Genomic DNA, 16371 nt, shown 5'->3' with positions numbered 1-16371 from the left:
CACACCCTGATTGCAACAATGATCTATACTGTCATAGTTCATGTCAATAACGTCACACTCTGAATTAACAGAATACATCATAGGGACTGTTCCTTTACATTGTTAATCTCTAACAATATATATGTAAACAAACATTATCTATCAATATGTCCCTAAAGGTAGAATCTGGTTCAATTAGTCTGCAAGCTGCTTAACCCTTTCTATTGACCCCTTACTTGACCACTTTGTGTAAGATTCGTTGCAATTATATAACAGTGATAGCAACAATGATTTGCATGGTCATATTTTAATCTGATAATGTCACATTCTGGAAACCAGTCATCCTGTTTCTTTCCCTTTGTGCTCTCCACTCTTTTACTAGTGATGCTTGGCAATGAATCACAAATCCAACCCCCCCACTCCCTTTAAAAAAAAATTAGTGAATGGAAACCACCAAAAGCAAGAGAAACATGACGTGAAGAAAGCCACTGGCACCAGCTCTCTACTAGGATAGCAGCAATCAGTGCTACTGCACCAAACGTGCTAGATTTCAGGAGACAGCTAGGTGTACTTAAATGAAGGAGCAGAGGTGCAGAATCTAACACACAGTTTGTCTCAGAACTTCTTGGGACTTTTAAACATCCATTTAAAATAATTTTCCATCTGAACGTGATTTGACTTGCCATGGGTTCTCTCTTCAGATGGGGTTCTTGCATCAAGCCCTTCACCATGATATCTATTGGAATGGGAATGATTTCTCAAAATACTCTGGCACATATAGATAGGGCTCATCCACTAAATCTGTGGGGAGGGTCTCTGGAATCTTTTTCACGTGAAGGAAGATCTTCCATTTGTCTTTTTATTCTGAGGCAATCCCAGTGTTTTGTGCTTCAATAGGCTTTTCAATTACTCGTGTATACTTATTATCCATTAGTTTCCTCTGTAGTGGCATTCACTTCTGTTCCTATAGCTGTTCTTACACTTTAAAATTATGTTCTGATAAAGTCCTCTGGATTTTAAAGGTCAAGTTCTTCCCTTGTATGCACACATCACTCCCATTGACTCCCTTGCTGTTTCTATAAACTTCAGAGCATTATTAATGACATTAATTATGGTAATAATCAAAGGTTTCTTAGCATGAGTTGAAGCTTTTCTGGTATGCTAATTATAAAGATCAATTTAAATGTAGGCAGGGTGGGCAGGAATTGCATATTGTCAAATTAAAAAGAGAAGGTCATTTTGTTCATGCAATTTATGCTTCTGTAATGGTCCTGTAAACAACGTTGGGTTTTTCTAAGCTAATAATTGTTTTACTGGCTAGAGTACAGTGATGTCCGGATGTGATCACTTGCAACTTTTCCTGCTGGGGGACTGGCACAAAAAAATCCTGGCACATCAGTTCCCAAGAGCCAAAGAAGGAAACCGAACAAACACAGGCACCGGAAAGCCAACATAAAAGCACTGTATTGTTTCATCTTGTTTTCATTCCCTGGCACTGTAGTCTGGTTCAATGAACCACTTTTACTATGTCTGTTTCTCATGGGAACAAAAAAAATTCCTAATAGTAGCGAACAAACCATTTTCTCAGAGCTGCTATACAAGGCAACTGGCTCCATCTGTCACTAGCACCTGCTGTAAGCTAAAGGTTTTTGTGGGAGTTTGGTATGATAATTTATTCTCCCTTTAAACAATAGTTATAACCATAAACCACATGTGTTGTATTTTTCATTTTCATTTTCCTTGCATGGCAACTCAAAAGTCTTTTTGGATTGGACTTAGAAGTGTTTATAGCAGAAGTGCACAGCATCTCTTGCTCTGTTGGGACTGTTAGTTGGCTGAATTTTTGCTGATACATACTGATAAGAAAGCCTTCTCATCGACTGCAGAGAACTACCAGAGGATGTCACACATTTTTGCTTTTGTCTGAAGAAATCAAAGGCCGTTTGCCGATGCCAGGATCATTTTCTACAGCTTAGTAATGACTAAAATTGCTGAGACTTGGAATTTGTTTAAAACTTTCCACAAAATAATAAAAATGCAAGAGCGTTAGCCTCTGAGATGCCAACTTAGTTTCATTTAGACAGGTAAATAAATATATTAAAACAGTATCATCTTGTTTCTCCTTTACCTAAGTTTTTCAAGCTGTGATACTGAGCCATGGAATTTATTCTCTTTGCTTAGTGCCCCATAGAACACAATAACTTGATGACCTTTGGCTTCTCATTTGGTATGTAACTCTTGCCTCAAAAGCCCAATCCTTCCAATTGTTCCCAATCAGCTTGTGGAGGAGAGAAAAAGCTAGTGAAACTGAAGCTTGGCCTGTTTTACAATATATCTGGAAGTGGCTTAAAAGTGGTCTCCCCCACAACCTTTAAACGCCCATCCCCTTTTCATGGCTTGAGAGTTCTTAGTCTGCAGTATAAATGTGGTATTGCAGGTGTCCCAAATTCTGACCAAATATTAAATATTTACTATTTCCTAGTAACTTGGAAAGATTTAACTATGAATTTTTTCAAACAGTAGAACTGACTAGAAGGAAAATTAGGGGAAATTAAAAGTAGGCTCCATGCCCAAATTCCATTAGTTAACATCAACAGGATTGCTGATTCTGTCATTTTAGCTGTAAAAATGGTGAATGATAATTGGAATCCTTTGCTGGAATCCTAGGTTGTATGTTGGACACAGCTGTTACACCAGTTAAGCCATTGCACTCTTAATTCCTTACCAGCAGAAGCTAGATATGATTTTACTGCATTAACAAAATATGCCAAGTAGATGGCTTCTGTATTTTTTTATGGCTTGTGTGGTTAGCAACACTTTGCAACTGAACTGATTATAAGTTATCCTCTGTTGGCTTTTAGGTCTTACAGTTTTCTGTGGTCTCCATAATACCTAAGCACCACAGAAATATTAATGGATTTATCTTTGCAACATTCCCTTGGTAGGGAAATAGCTCACTGAGGCTCTACAGATGTTGATCTGACACAAGGTGTAAGTGACTTGTCTGAATTCACACAGGAAGTGTGCAACAGAGCCATGAATATAATTTACGGCACCTGTGTCCTAGTCCTGTGCTTTAACCACAAGATCAGACTTCCTGCATAGTAGAGGTGGTAAAATCTGAAACCTGGATTTTGCTTTAGAGTAGAGATAAAGCAGCTATATTAACTTCTTTATTACTTTTAAGTGGTTACTGTTAACGGTATTCTATTAAAATGAACCTATGTAGTGTTGACTTATTTCAGTAATATCAGTTGGTGTTTTACCAAGTACAGTCCAAGAACTCTCCAGCTGAATGGAGGCTTGTATGACATAAGATGAAAGCATGTTGTAGCGAACATGGGATCATATAAGTAGCAACTACTGTTAATGATATAAGGGGAAATGTAAAAACAAAGACAAGAAAAATAGTAGGAAGGATACTAAACAGTTGGTATGGGTTAAAATGTGACAAGCACTCTAGGATTTTTTGTTCCATTGCTGTGAGCTGTTAAATATATCCCCCGATTATCTAGTTACTGTGAAATGACTGTTGGTTGGGGGAGGATTTCTGCTGTATCCTATCTTATGGTTCATGTTAATATTTGGGTCTCTGACTGCACAATTGATTTGTTCCGTACAGGAAGTTTAAGAGCCGCTTCCTTCCCAGCTAGTACTAGAGTACGTCAGAGGTGCTGTGAAGGCCTAATTGGTTTCTTCCCATTTAGGGATTTAATAGATCACCTCAATGGTTCGTAGTACCTTGAGTTATTCTTGGATGAGTGCAGTCATTGTTGTCTGACATCCTTGTCCTTCACTCCCTACAAAAGCTGGCTTTATAACAGCCGAGTTTAAAATGCTGTGTACACTTGTAATGTACATACAGACATTCTTTTTTGTTAATCTGGAGTCCAGAGAGCATGATGTTGCCTGGTAGTAAGTGGAGGTGACAGTGTTCTGTGGATTCCTTAAAATATCCAAAGTTATGATAACACGTGAGCAATAGCTCTGTTTGTGTATCTATTGCAGCACTTACTACCAAACTGTGTGGACAAAAGAATTCACATTCTTCCAATTCATTCAAATATGCTTTTACACTGAATTTTAGTCTTTGACTGTGAAGAAGGTCATGTTCCATACACAGGCTGCCAGAGCCTATAGCTACTGCCTATAAAACCTTCAAGGCATCTGTGTTCTTTTATGTACAAGCAGAGTGGACTTTACAGGCGTGATACAACTTAAGGGTATGTTGGCAGTGCAGTTGGAGGTGTGACCGCAGCATGTGCGGCGATGCCCAAATTGGCTTTAATTTAGCTAGCTCCAACGGCAATGATAGTGAAGCCATGGCAGCACAGGCACCAGCATGGGCTAGCCACTAGAGTACCTAATCAGGGCCCTGGATGGGCTTGTACACCCATGCTGCTGTGGCTTCGCTGCTGTTGTTATTCAGGCTAGTAAGATCACAAATACCGTGGGTATATCTGGACATGCTGCAGTCACGTCTCCTGTTGCAGTGTAGGATTTACCTTAAGTACTTTGCTGAACTGCGGCCTAGGGGCTGTAACTAACAGCAGGTGCTCTGGAGAGGTTACAGGGTGAGTGACTGGAACGGAGGGAAAGCCTTAGGCCATTTGGGTGCACTAATCTTTAATCCAATAGCCTTCTGACCATCTCCCGTGTTTCTAAGTCCCAAAGGGCTACCTACTTCAAAATCAAATGCTGTAAAGGAAAAATCTAGTATAAAAATGTTCTACCTGGTAAATCTATATCTGATATAAATAGGCTACTAACCATTCCTATTTACTACTCAACTGAACTGTTGCCCTCTAAACTAATATGCTGATCCATGCCATGATTACCTGGTTGTTTATACTTTCTACTGTAGGCAACATGATAAAATCGAGTTGGGTGGTTTAGAACACAAGCTTGTTTTGGGAAAGGGGTTGCTTACACAAATCTAATGTAGAAGCGTTTTGGCTTCACACTCTATTTCGTCAATTATTCTCTAGGATACTCCTTATTCCTGTGTACTTGTTGACACCCTGATCACACCTGATGTGTTGGGCACAGCTTTTGAATATATTGCTTTATCGTATTGATAATGAGAAGCTGGAGAAGAGGATGAAAGACTAGCTGGTTACAAAAACTACGCTCTTTCATTAGGAAAGATAATGAAGGGTACAAAACTTCCTAGAGGGTGAAGAACAGTCAAGATGGCATAGGCTGAAACTAAAAGACCTAGACTTTCATGGATGACATGACAGCAGTTTGGCTGCCACGGCCTTTGAGGTAGTCAAAATAGAGTTAGAGGTGCTGTAGGGGATTGTGGAAGACTGTGTCAAGGCCTAGCTAGGGTATCTCCGCTTTCTCGGCGGCCTTGTGGAAAGCCCCTGCTTGCTAAGTGGCTGGTCATTGTAGGACACGGCATGCCAGTTATAACTTGCTTTTAACTGGTTGAAACCAGTTTGTATGGCCTTAGGCCAAAGGGCGGGCATAGCTTGTGGGAAGTCCCTTTTTGCATATGTATAAGTTGCTTTTGTATTGTGTGTATATATAGCTGTATGCTCCCGGTCCTGCTTTTGGACTCCGACCCAGGCCGAGTTGAGCTTCGGTGCTGGGTTCCCCGCCAAAGTGACAGCAACGCCCAGGGTCCCCATTGCGAATGTGTCACTTTACCTTCATTAAAGCCAAATAACTCAATGTGTGTGGGCCTCGTTCTTGCAGGGCATCCAAGCACGTTACAGGTGCACTGGAGGAAAATACATAGTAGCAAGGTAGATAATGGCATGGTTTCTTTCGCCACATCCTACTATAAATGAATCATTCCTCCGGAATTCCTCCTCCTTCAAATCCATCCTTAATTAGCAGCCTTTTGCCATGCCAAGTCTGAATAGGAATCAGTACATCCTGACTTTGTGAAGAAAAATGGTGTCTTTGACAGATACGAAAATAAAAAGAAACATTCCTCTTCATAGATCAGAGATGGTCAAGACAACATAACTTGCGTTTGGAAATGCACATCTTATTTATCTTTATCAGGCTGAGCAAAGTATGTCTGTGAGGAAGCTAATTTGTCAAGTGTCTATAAAGCAAGTTAAATTCCAGCTTTTATACAAGACTTTGCTGACCCGGTAGGTGGTGGAATATAAATAGATCAACAGTTCTCCCGTCTGTTGTTCTGCCTAATCGTTCCATGCCTCCAGAATTGAAGGTGATTTGACATATTGAGTCTTAAATCCCATAGGAAATAACAGAAGCATGAAAACTCAGTGTTGGCAAGGGATCTTATGCTTTCTGATGTTGCTTATAGAAACCAGATTACAGATACACTATTGTTACTCCTTGTTGTCTAAGCTTCATGATGCCACAATTCACTGTATCTTCTCTTTAACTTGCACCTTCAAGTTTCCTTCTCAAACGTCTGAGACAGGCTTTCGTCGAGAAGAATGGTTGTGTTAAGCCCATATTAATGTACTTTTTCTACTTAATGATACTTCATATGCCCTCCTGATCCTGCCTGCAAGTCCCCACTGCTGTTCAGAAGATGGAGCGTTTTTATTTTTAGTAACAATATCTCTCCTGCTGGGATGAAAGAATCTTAAACCAATTAAACACATTAGGAGATAACAGCACATGTGGGTTTGGTTCAAGGCCTCCATTTTCTTCACTATGGGGCATGTCCTAGTACCAAGCTTTCCATGCAAGATGACAGAAATAGTACGATAAGCTCCTAATTAGGTCAGCAGTGTAGCTGCTGTTTTGCTAGGTATTCCCTAACCATTGCTTTTTAGCCCATTATAGTAATCTCTGTAAATGAACTAAAATTTTGAGTTAGGAAATAGTTTTCCCATTTCTCTGGTGATTGTTCAAGAAAAATACAAAATTTCAATTAAAAATCTGAATGTGAGGGACTTTGTCCAGTTCAACATGCTCTTTTGTATGTATGTGAAGATAGATTATTTTTCCTTTTTAATAATGCTTAGCTTCTTGGGGGAAAAATTGTAAAATGATTAGTATATTATGGTCTGTTAAAATATGCTTGAGTGTATAAAGGGTAGCTTGTGCCATTCATTTGTTTAGGGTTTTTTTTTAAACCCTGTTTTGTGTTCGTAACTATGGCCAGGTTGATTTTTAAATTTATTTTTTCATTCATAAAAGTCTACAAGAGCTTATGCTGGGTTTACACATAAATCCATCATGGCTAGGAGTTCTTTAGCCACCTTCATCTGGTACTGCAATTTAAGCCTAGATTTTTGAAATACAAGGTATCTGCTAGGAATTATTTCATGAATTGCTGACCTATAAACTCAGGACAGCCGGGATCTGCTGTTAAGCTTTTTACTTCTAATTGATCTTTAAGTTGACGGAATACAAAGTGCAGAGGAGACAATCACACACAGCTTTACCATGACACTGGAACATCAATACAGAACAAAATTTGACAAGGACACTGCCTGGAAGTCTAACACCTTCAATGGCAAAATAGATTGCAGTGTCCAATATGCAGGCATAATTTAAATTACCAGTTAATTTGGATTTCAACTAGAGAGAAATCTTTTTTAGACTGTCAACCTCTGTCCTTTATGCCTACAATGTATTTTTACTGAGCAGAAATAGAAGGTCAGTACAGCCTCATAGCCCTGTGCTTAAAGTAATAATGTCACATTCATCCATCTGTTGTGTTTGTGCCAGTAATTGAGTTATGACGCTATAGTTGTTCCACTCAGGATTTTATTTCAAGTGCGTAACTCTGTTTGGAAAATAAAATTAGGCTCCTAAGTCACGTAGGCTTTTCAGTGCTGAGTGGAGCAACAGCTAAATACCTTTAAAAATCTGCACTCCCTACCTCACAGGTGTGTTGTAAAGATAACTATGTTAAAGCTTGTGAGATGCTCAGATACCGTGGTAATTGGGTCACAGAAATACCTTAAAATAGAGGAGTATGGTGTCATTCATGGTGATCCTCTGGTTTACAGGTGTCTGGATTGCACACAAGTATCTGAGCAAATCTCTCTTCTCTAGCTCTGTTTACGGTTGTCTGTTGGAAATTTTATATTTAAAAATTATTAGAAATTTTAACTCAACTTCCTCCTTCCTCCACATACACAATTTTCAAACAAACAAACATCACTAAGTAAAATAAAAGCTGCTAAAGCATGTGCTTTGTCCTCCGGGCTCCAGAAATACCTTGAGTACTTTCAGTACTGTCACTGAGCAATGTAAAGATTAAGAGTTTTGTGATATTGTTACTAAAATCCTAGAATACTCAAGGAGTTAATAGAGGAGGTATCTGAGCCTCTAGCTATTATCTTTGGGAAATCATGGGAGACGGGGGAGATTCCAGAAGACTGGAAGGGGGCAAATATAGTGCCCATCTATAAAAAGGGAAACAAAAACAACCCAGGAAACTACAGACCAGTTAGTTTAACTTCTGTGCCAGGGAAGATAATGGAGCAGGTAATCAAAGAAATCATCTGCAAACACTTGGGAGGTGGTAAGGTGATAGGGAATAGCCAGCATGGATTTGTAAAGAACAAATCGTGTCAAACTAATCTGATAACGTTCTTTGATAGGATAACGAGCCTTGTGGATAAGGGAGAAGCGGTGGATGTGATATACCTAGACTTTAGTAAGGCATTTGATACAGTTTCGCATGATATTCTTATAGATAAGCTAGGAAAGTACAATTTAGATGGGGCTACTATAAGGTGGGTGCATAACTGGCTGGATAACCGTACTCAGAGAGTAGTTGTTAATGGCTCCCAATCCTGCTGGAAAGGTATAACAAGTGGGGTTCCGCAGGGGTCTGTTTTGGGACCGGTTCTGTTCAATATCTTCATCAACGATTTAGATGTTGGCATAGAAAGTACGCTTATTAAGTTTGCGGACGATACCAAACTGGGAGGGATTGCAACTGCTCTGGAGGACAGGGTCAAAATTCAAAATGATCTGGACAAATTGGAGAAATGGTCTGAGGTAAACAGGATGAAGTTCAATAAAGATAAATGCAAAGTGCTCCACTTAGGAAGGAACAATCAGTTTCACACATACAGAATGGGAAGAGACTGTCTAGGAAGGAGTATGGCAGAAAGAGATCTAGGGGTCATAGTGGACCACAAGCTTAATATGAGTGAACAGTGTGATACTGTTGCAAAAAAAGCAAACATGATTCTGGGATGCATTAACAGGTGTGTTGTAAACAAGACACGAGAAGTCATTCTTCCGCTTTACTCTGTGCTGGTTAGGCCTCAACTGGAGTATTGTGTCCAGTTCTGGGCACCGCATTTCAAGAAAGATGTGGAGAAATTGGAGAGGGTCCAGAGAAGAGCAACAAGAATGATTAAAGGTCTTGAGAACATGACCTATGAAGGAAGGCTGAAGGAATTGGGTTTGTTTAGTTTGGAAAAGAGAAGACTGAGAGGGGACCTGATATCAGTTTTCAGGTATCTAAAAGGGTGTCATCAGGAGGAGGGAGAAAACTTGTTCACCTTAGCCTCCAATGATAGAACAAGAAGCAATGGGCTTAAACTGCAGCAAGGGAGATTTAGGTTGGACATTAGGAAAAAGTTCCTAACTGTCAGGGTAGTTAAACACTGGAATAGATTGCCTAGGGAAGTTGTGGAATCTCCATCGCTGGAGATATTTAAGAGTAGGTTAGATAAATGTCTATTAGGGATGGTTTAGACAGTATTTGGTCCTGCCATGAGGGCAGGGGACTGGACTCGATGACCTCTCGAGGTCCCTTCCAGTCCTAGAGTCTATGAGTCTGCCCAGAGATTAAGTACTTTACAAACTGAAATAAATACACCTCTGCCCTGCTATAACACGGTCATGGGGAGCCAAAAATCCCTATCACATTATAGCTGAAACCCCATTATATCAGGGTAAGGGCAGCAGGGCTCCGGCGGTGATTTAAAGAGCTCTGGGCTCCAGGTGCTGTGGGAGCCCCAGGCCCTTTAAATCGCTGGTGGGCCCTGCTCCCGCAGCCCTGGGGTAGCAGCGGCAGGGCTCCAGTGGCGATTGAAAGGGCCCGGGGCTCCCTGCAGCAGCCGGGGCCCCGGACCCTTTAAAATGCCGCCGGAGCCCTGCTGCTACCGCGCTGTATGCGAACCCGTGTTATATCGGGTCGCGTTATAGCAGGGTAGAGGTGTACATGCATATAACTCTGCCCGACCCTACTTATCCTCCATTGTTGCCCCCTAGCCCAACTCTCCTCCAGTTTTTCCCATCCTAATCTGCCAGTTTGTCAGCTCCTCCCACAATTGCCTTCTTACAGGCATCCCTTTGTACATAGCATAACCTCTGAGTTCATCCACAAGGCCCCCTCTGGCTCGCTCCTAAAGTCCCAGCTCTGCTGTGCTGCTACAGTGAATAGCTTTGACTTGTATAAATAACCTGATTAATTATTATTCTCCCCCCCCCCAAACCACTGTCCTAGAATGCAAACTTTGCATGGCAGGGGATGTCCCTTCTTGAATGCCTGGAAAGTGCCAAGTACCTTGTGGACACTGACATAAACTAACCAGTACCTAGAGAGGATGCTGCAAAATTCTTAATGGCATTTTCTCCTGTTTTTCCACAGGTTCACGCCACAGCTATCTTATAAAGGGCAGAGGTCCTGCTATGCACCAATACTTTCAGCATGTCAGTGCTGGTGACTTCATGAATGCCCCTATGATCAGCTGTGGCAGCAGGGACTGTGGTTTTGGGAATATGGCAAGTCTGCTTCAGCCTTTTTGAAGGCTATAACCCTATTCATCAGGGTATACAATATTGACTATCCAAAATGGCTTTGCAGATTCCCAATTCCAGAGTATGGGTTTGTGCACAGCATACACTATGGGAAAGCTTTTCAACAGCACAAATGACACTTAGGGTAATTGCTGTTTGTGCCTTTGAAAGTTTGTATTCCACACTCCTCTATAACTTTCATGAGTATTACATCAATCCATACCATTAGAAGTCTGGTACATAACACTTACAAACTTACTCCTTACTCACTCTTACTAGGTGTGTTTAGCTCTTGTTCCTCGGGGAAGCTCCACAGGGGTGTGCTGTTCTTAGAGAATTTCGGTTAATATGAGAGTTACTTGTGCCAAAAATGTTAGAACAGCACTCTTTACCACACTCTGCAGATCAGGAAAATTGATCCAGCATTCTTTCTCTAGTGACACGTGGGGTATGTTTCTCCTTTTCCCATTCCTCTTGAGAGGTGGGGGAATGGTGATGAGGAATTGTATTATAGAATAATCTGCTATAGATACTAATGCTGCTGCTTGCTTCCCTGCAGTTTGGTGATGTCTCCCTGATCCGTTAGACATAAGTAGGATATAGTCAACAAGGCCAAAGAGCATCAGTTTTAAGGGAAAACTTAATGAGTGGATGCCCTTCACTTGTTACATTGACTCTGGTCTAATGTTGGTTTGTTTGTAAACCATGAGAGGGACATCTCCCCTCCTTGGTGCCGTAGCTCCAAATACATGGCATGTCAAAGTAAGGTTTTAGTATAACTCCTGCTTAATTCCGGGTAGCCTACTTCAGTGCTAGGCAAAGACTGATGGGCACAGAGTCTAAAAGCACAGTTCGTTTTCCTTAATCACCTCCCAATCAGAAATTGGATGAACCTTCGGGATGCAGAGACGGGGAAAATCCTCTGGCAAGGAACAGAAGATCTGTCTGTACCTGGAGTGGAGCATGAAGGTAAGGTATGGCCTCCCCGTCGGGTTGGGCAATACAGTTTCTACGGGGCCTGACTGCAGTCAGTATGGCACTGCTTTTGAAGGACAGACTTTGCTTGGTCTTTGATTCTACAGCACAAGGAGCAGGTGGGTCAGCTGCAGGCAAAGGAGAGATGCTAAGACTGAATACAAGGAGCTCAATGGGTTAATTTACTTCTGCATGCCTGATTGTCGCACTTTTCCTCTTAATCCATTAAAAAAAATAAGCCTTACCACACAGTGTGACTGGGACTGGGCTAGTAGTTGTATTGATCACGGCTGAGGCATAGTGGGAGAGCTATATGGGGAAACGTGCATACTGTTGGCCCTCTGTCAACTTGACCATTACTTACTTTCTCCAAAGCATTGGGAGAATTTAATGCTGACGTGGAAATGGGACACTTCTTTGCTCTCCACTTCTGTCTGTGGCTTCTCTTCCCTTTCTGCCTTTGGTATCTGTTCCTAGAGGCCTAGCAAAGTATTCCGTTGTCCATTACTCTGCTTTGATATCTAATATCCCATGTCAGTGTGGAAGTGTGTTGGAAAGGGATAGTAATTGAAAGCTGGCTTACCGCAATATAGACTTTTTGTCACACTGGCTATGTATGGAACAGCATGGCCTCAGCAAATTCACTCAAAAGGCTTTTCTGATAATGCGAGCACCATGCTAATGGTCTATGAAGAGTGGAGTGACCTTGGTCATCCGTTTACTTCAGCGTTACGTATGAATTTTTGCTTAAATGACAAGGGCTGAATCCTGCTTGGTGATACTAGGGCATTCATCTCCCTGTGAATTATAAAATCTCCTATCATGCAAGGGCAGCAGGCACATGGCAGCAGGATCCAACTCTTACATTATTCCTTTGTAATGATTTTGTTTTATGTAGTAATGCTGTCAGGGTAGAGGGTATGGAGAATTGGAGCTGTTTAATGCAGTACAGGGCTGGGTAGGACACAGGGTTAATTCTTGTCTTTCAACTACAGAGATTTGGTTTCAAAGCTAGCTTGGGTCACAAACGAAATGGACTTGCTACTCCTAATCAGGTCCCCCGTGGGCACTCTTCCACTTCACACAAACAGTGCACAGTTGGGCATGACAGTCCCTGCTCAAGAGAGGCCTGATGCTGTAATGGGAAGATTGAGGGTCTGAATTGAAATGCAGAGTTAGATAAGAGAAGCATTGTGTTAAAACATTAATCTGGCCTCTTCTGAGCTCATCCACTTGGGCCTGATAAGTCTTTTCTGGTCTCACACCAGTGCTTTTTAGCAGCAAATAGCTGCAGTTCTGTTAACATACCTAGTGACATACTCTGCTAGTATCGCACACCTAGCAAAAAACTGGAAATGCCATCATTACAAACACAACTGTACATACGGGCCTGGGTCTGAAACCAAGGAAATATTTAACAATACATCAGAACTTTGTAGAACGGGGTTTATTTAGATGCCTGCTGTGAAGGGAAAGGTTCCAGCAATTTTAAATACAACTGTAGTAAAATAATTGAGACACAGATTTAAAAAAAATAAGGTAATTCTGCAGCCTGGTGCTTCATTGCTTAAACTATGGGGTAGTGCTGCTTTGCCCTCTTTTTAGCCACTGTGTAATATTGGGGGTGAAGGCACGAAAGAGATGAGAGCAGCTAATAGCAGTGGAGGGAGGAGTAAGACACTTGGCTGCAGGAAACAGAAAATGTAAATCCTGAGGCACTTGTTCCCATTGTTCTCTGACTTCCTCTTACAACTTCTCCCCAGAGGCACTGGTAGCTTCTGAATCCTTTTCCTTCACTGTATCTAGACAGACTGTTACACTTCCCTGGCTCTGTGTAGCTTCTGTAGACTACAGGGTGGAGTGTTTTTTCTTGTGGATAGAAAAGAAGGTTGGGGCTCATGAATTCTATTCCCAGCTCTGTCACATAAGCAAGTCCTATCGCCTCTCTGCACATTAGATTTCCTCCTTGTATAAAACCGTGATAATATTTGCCTACTTCACAGGTAAACTGGGACTTAATTAAAACAGAGTCTCCAATGTCTTTCAGACTATCCTGTGTCAGAAGTGTGTAGTACTAATATTACAGCTATTGTTTTGTCATAGCAAGTCACAGTCTGGTCATGGTGAACATAAAGAGTCAGATATATAGCAAAAGAGTCCAAAGGTCAGTTGTGCAAAATACAGATTGAGTAATTTTAAGACATTTACAGTCATTAATAGCAAACACCATATGTCTTAAATGTCGTGGACATTTTGATAGGCTTTCTGTTTAGGAGCAGTTCTGCTCATAAAATAGAAATGTGCATGAAAACACTTTCTAGCACACTGTAAGGATATAGAATCACACCACTTAAGAGTGAAGGGCTTGGTAGCGTGTCATTGCACTGAATATGCCCCTTTTCCTTGTTACTGTGACATTTCAGCACAATAACGGATGCTCCCAGACTTCCTCTTCTTCCCCTAAAGAGCTTACAAAATCAGCTACAGTTTGCCATTTGCTGGCAGTGTCATACCCACCATGGGTATAAATGTAGTTTTATTGTCCTGGGGTAGGTATTTTGGGAACCCGATGCTTCCTGTGCACTTACAGAATGGCTCCCAGGGTCCATGTGAAATCACCAGAATCGCACTTGCTGGGTTGGGGTTTGATCAGGATACAGAGCCTGAAAAGGAGAGTTGAAGGGGGAAAGGGTACTAGTTCATTTGCAGAATAGCCCTCTGCCTACTTGCCACATTTAGCACATTTTCTGAAGTAATTTGTAATGTTGCAGGTCACATTTTAGCCTGAGGTAACGTGGCTTCAGTAGTACATTACCAGGAATGAGGAGTCAAGAGACTTGGGTATTTTTCTGGCTCTGCCACAGTCTTGCTGTGAGATTCCAGGCAAGGGATTAGGTTAAAGCTATCTGTGCCTTAGTGTGCACGTCTGTAAAATGAGACTCATATTTTTAGTTGCCTTTTTGGCCTGAACTGTGCTCAAAGCCTCTGCACTGGGTTAGCATTTCAGAGGGTGTCATAATAGTGCATAATAGTTTTGTAATTTGTCAGAGTAATGATTGTCTGATTTCCTTCCACAGCTCGAGTTCCTAAGAAAATCCTGAAATGCAAAGCTGTGTCTCGGGAGCTAAACTTCTCCTCAGCAGAACAAATGGAAAAATTCCGACTGGAACAGAAAGTTTATTTCAAAGGGCAGTGTCTAGAAGGTATTGCTCCATTCTGTGGACAGCTGTACTAGAATGTGATGAACTGATACTTTGTAAAATGGCTGGGATTGAGGGTAATGAGATGCGCTGAACATTTTTTTAATTTTTAAGAGTAATGTGGAGGTGGAGTGCTAGTCAGACCTAATGGCCCAAAGCATTAAAGTGACCATTTCATAAGCGTATTATTGACCCTTATGCATGCACGACTTGTACATGTGACCTTATAACAGCATGATCTAGTATGCCTTGTTGTAATATTACACTTAATCTAGGGGGTATAAGAGTACCAAAGCTCCCTGCTTTGTTTTATTAATTATGGCCCTACTTCGAGCTGTCCTTACATGGGAAAGTTTTTGAAGATGGGGAGGATTTAGAACACTCCAAAGAAATCTAACTTGGCCCAATTTCTTCTGAGTTAATCACAAGAAAAGTGGCATGACTGTGTCATTGCTCTTCCGATCTGCTCCTCAAGGGCATAGTGGAGGCATAGTGGAGGATGTTTAGTGCAGGTTGAGTTGTACAATCCTAGTTTTTAAATAGCATTTCCCTTCTGAATTTACATACAAACTGCTGGCAGAGCATGAGGTGTGTCTGTTACTAACAGCTTTAGGAGTTGGGTGTGCAGTCAGGTAAAGAGCAATAGGACCAATGTGGTTTTCTTAAAAAGCTTTTGGATCTCTTTTTCACTTCACAGAATGGTTCTTTGAATTCGGCTTTGTGATCCCTAACTCCACAAACACGTGGCAGTCCTTGATAGAGGCAGCACCAGAATCACAGATGATGCCAGCTAATGCTTTAACGTGAGTAGCTTGGGGTTAGAGAATCTGAGCGCGCTGTGGGGGAAGCAGTGCTTGGCATTTCCATGGGTGCAGAAGACTAAAATTGGAGGATTGTTCAAAATACGAAAGAGGAGGGAAGTTGACATTGACTTTGTCACATTCCATACTGCCAGCTCTTGAGGGACTTCCCCATTTTCCTCTTTCCCATAGGCCTAATTTGCTTTAATAGAGCTGCTAAGACTTTTGAGAAACTGGAATTGATTCTATGTTAAATACTGGAGCTGCCTTTAAAGATGACTGTGAAGGAGTTTTAAAAATTCTGTTCTAATGCCCTCAACATCCAGGCTAAGCAGTGATTCAGTGCATGCCCATAAAGCCAGCTGTTGCTGATTGGCTCTTGCTCTGACATCCCTGCAGGCATTATTCAGGTGGTGTCACCCAGGGGACCTCTGTGACCTGAAGTTGGCTTCTGGTGCTTCTTTTAACACTGTATACTTTTGCCAAGCTTCAAATATTTTATCCTCTTTTGGATATAAAATAGCTTAGTTATGCAAAATAGCATGTGAATGAAAGCCCTCTAATTGACTCCTTACATGTTGACGTCACAGGAGATCAGCAATTCATGGACTTGGATCAGGCTAGTGAGTACCAGGGCGTCACTTTGAATGGGAGATTTGATGGGAAGAGAAGCCTAGAGGCAGACCCTTGGCATGCAATAATCCTTG

The 16371-nt window shown here is 41.5% G+C and overlaps 1 protein-coding gene across 1 annotated transcript in view; it reads left to right on the top strand.

Annotated features, from left to right (window-relative positions):
• Positions 1-16371, top strand: part of PDE6D (phosphodiesterase 6D) — a 47368-nt gene that overhangs the window by 28796 nt on the left and 2201 nt on the right. Inside the window, exons 2-4 of the mRNA XM_030575209.1 lie at positions 11570-11658; positions 14742-14867; positions 15562-15667. Coding sequence (XP_030431069.1) covers positions 11570-11658; positions 14742-14867; positions 15562-15667 — 321 coding nt within the window. The remainder of the gene's footprint in view (positions 1-11569; positions 11659-14741; positions 14868-15561; positions 15668-16371) is intronic.

This window comes from Gopherus evgoodei, chromosome 9 (assembly GCF_007399415.2).
Source record: "Gopherus evgoodei ecotype Sinaloan lineage chromosome 9, rGopEvg1_v1.p, whole genome shotgun sequence".
In the NCBI taxonomy this organism is placed as follows: Eukaryota; Metazoa; Chordata; order Testudines; family Testudinidae; genus Gopherus; species Gopherus evgoodei.
The sequence above is the reverse complement of the archived record's forward strand: the minus strand, read 5'-3'. Positions and strand labels throughout refer to the sequence as shown.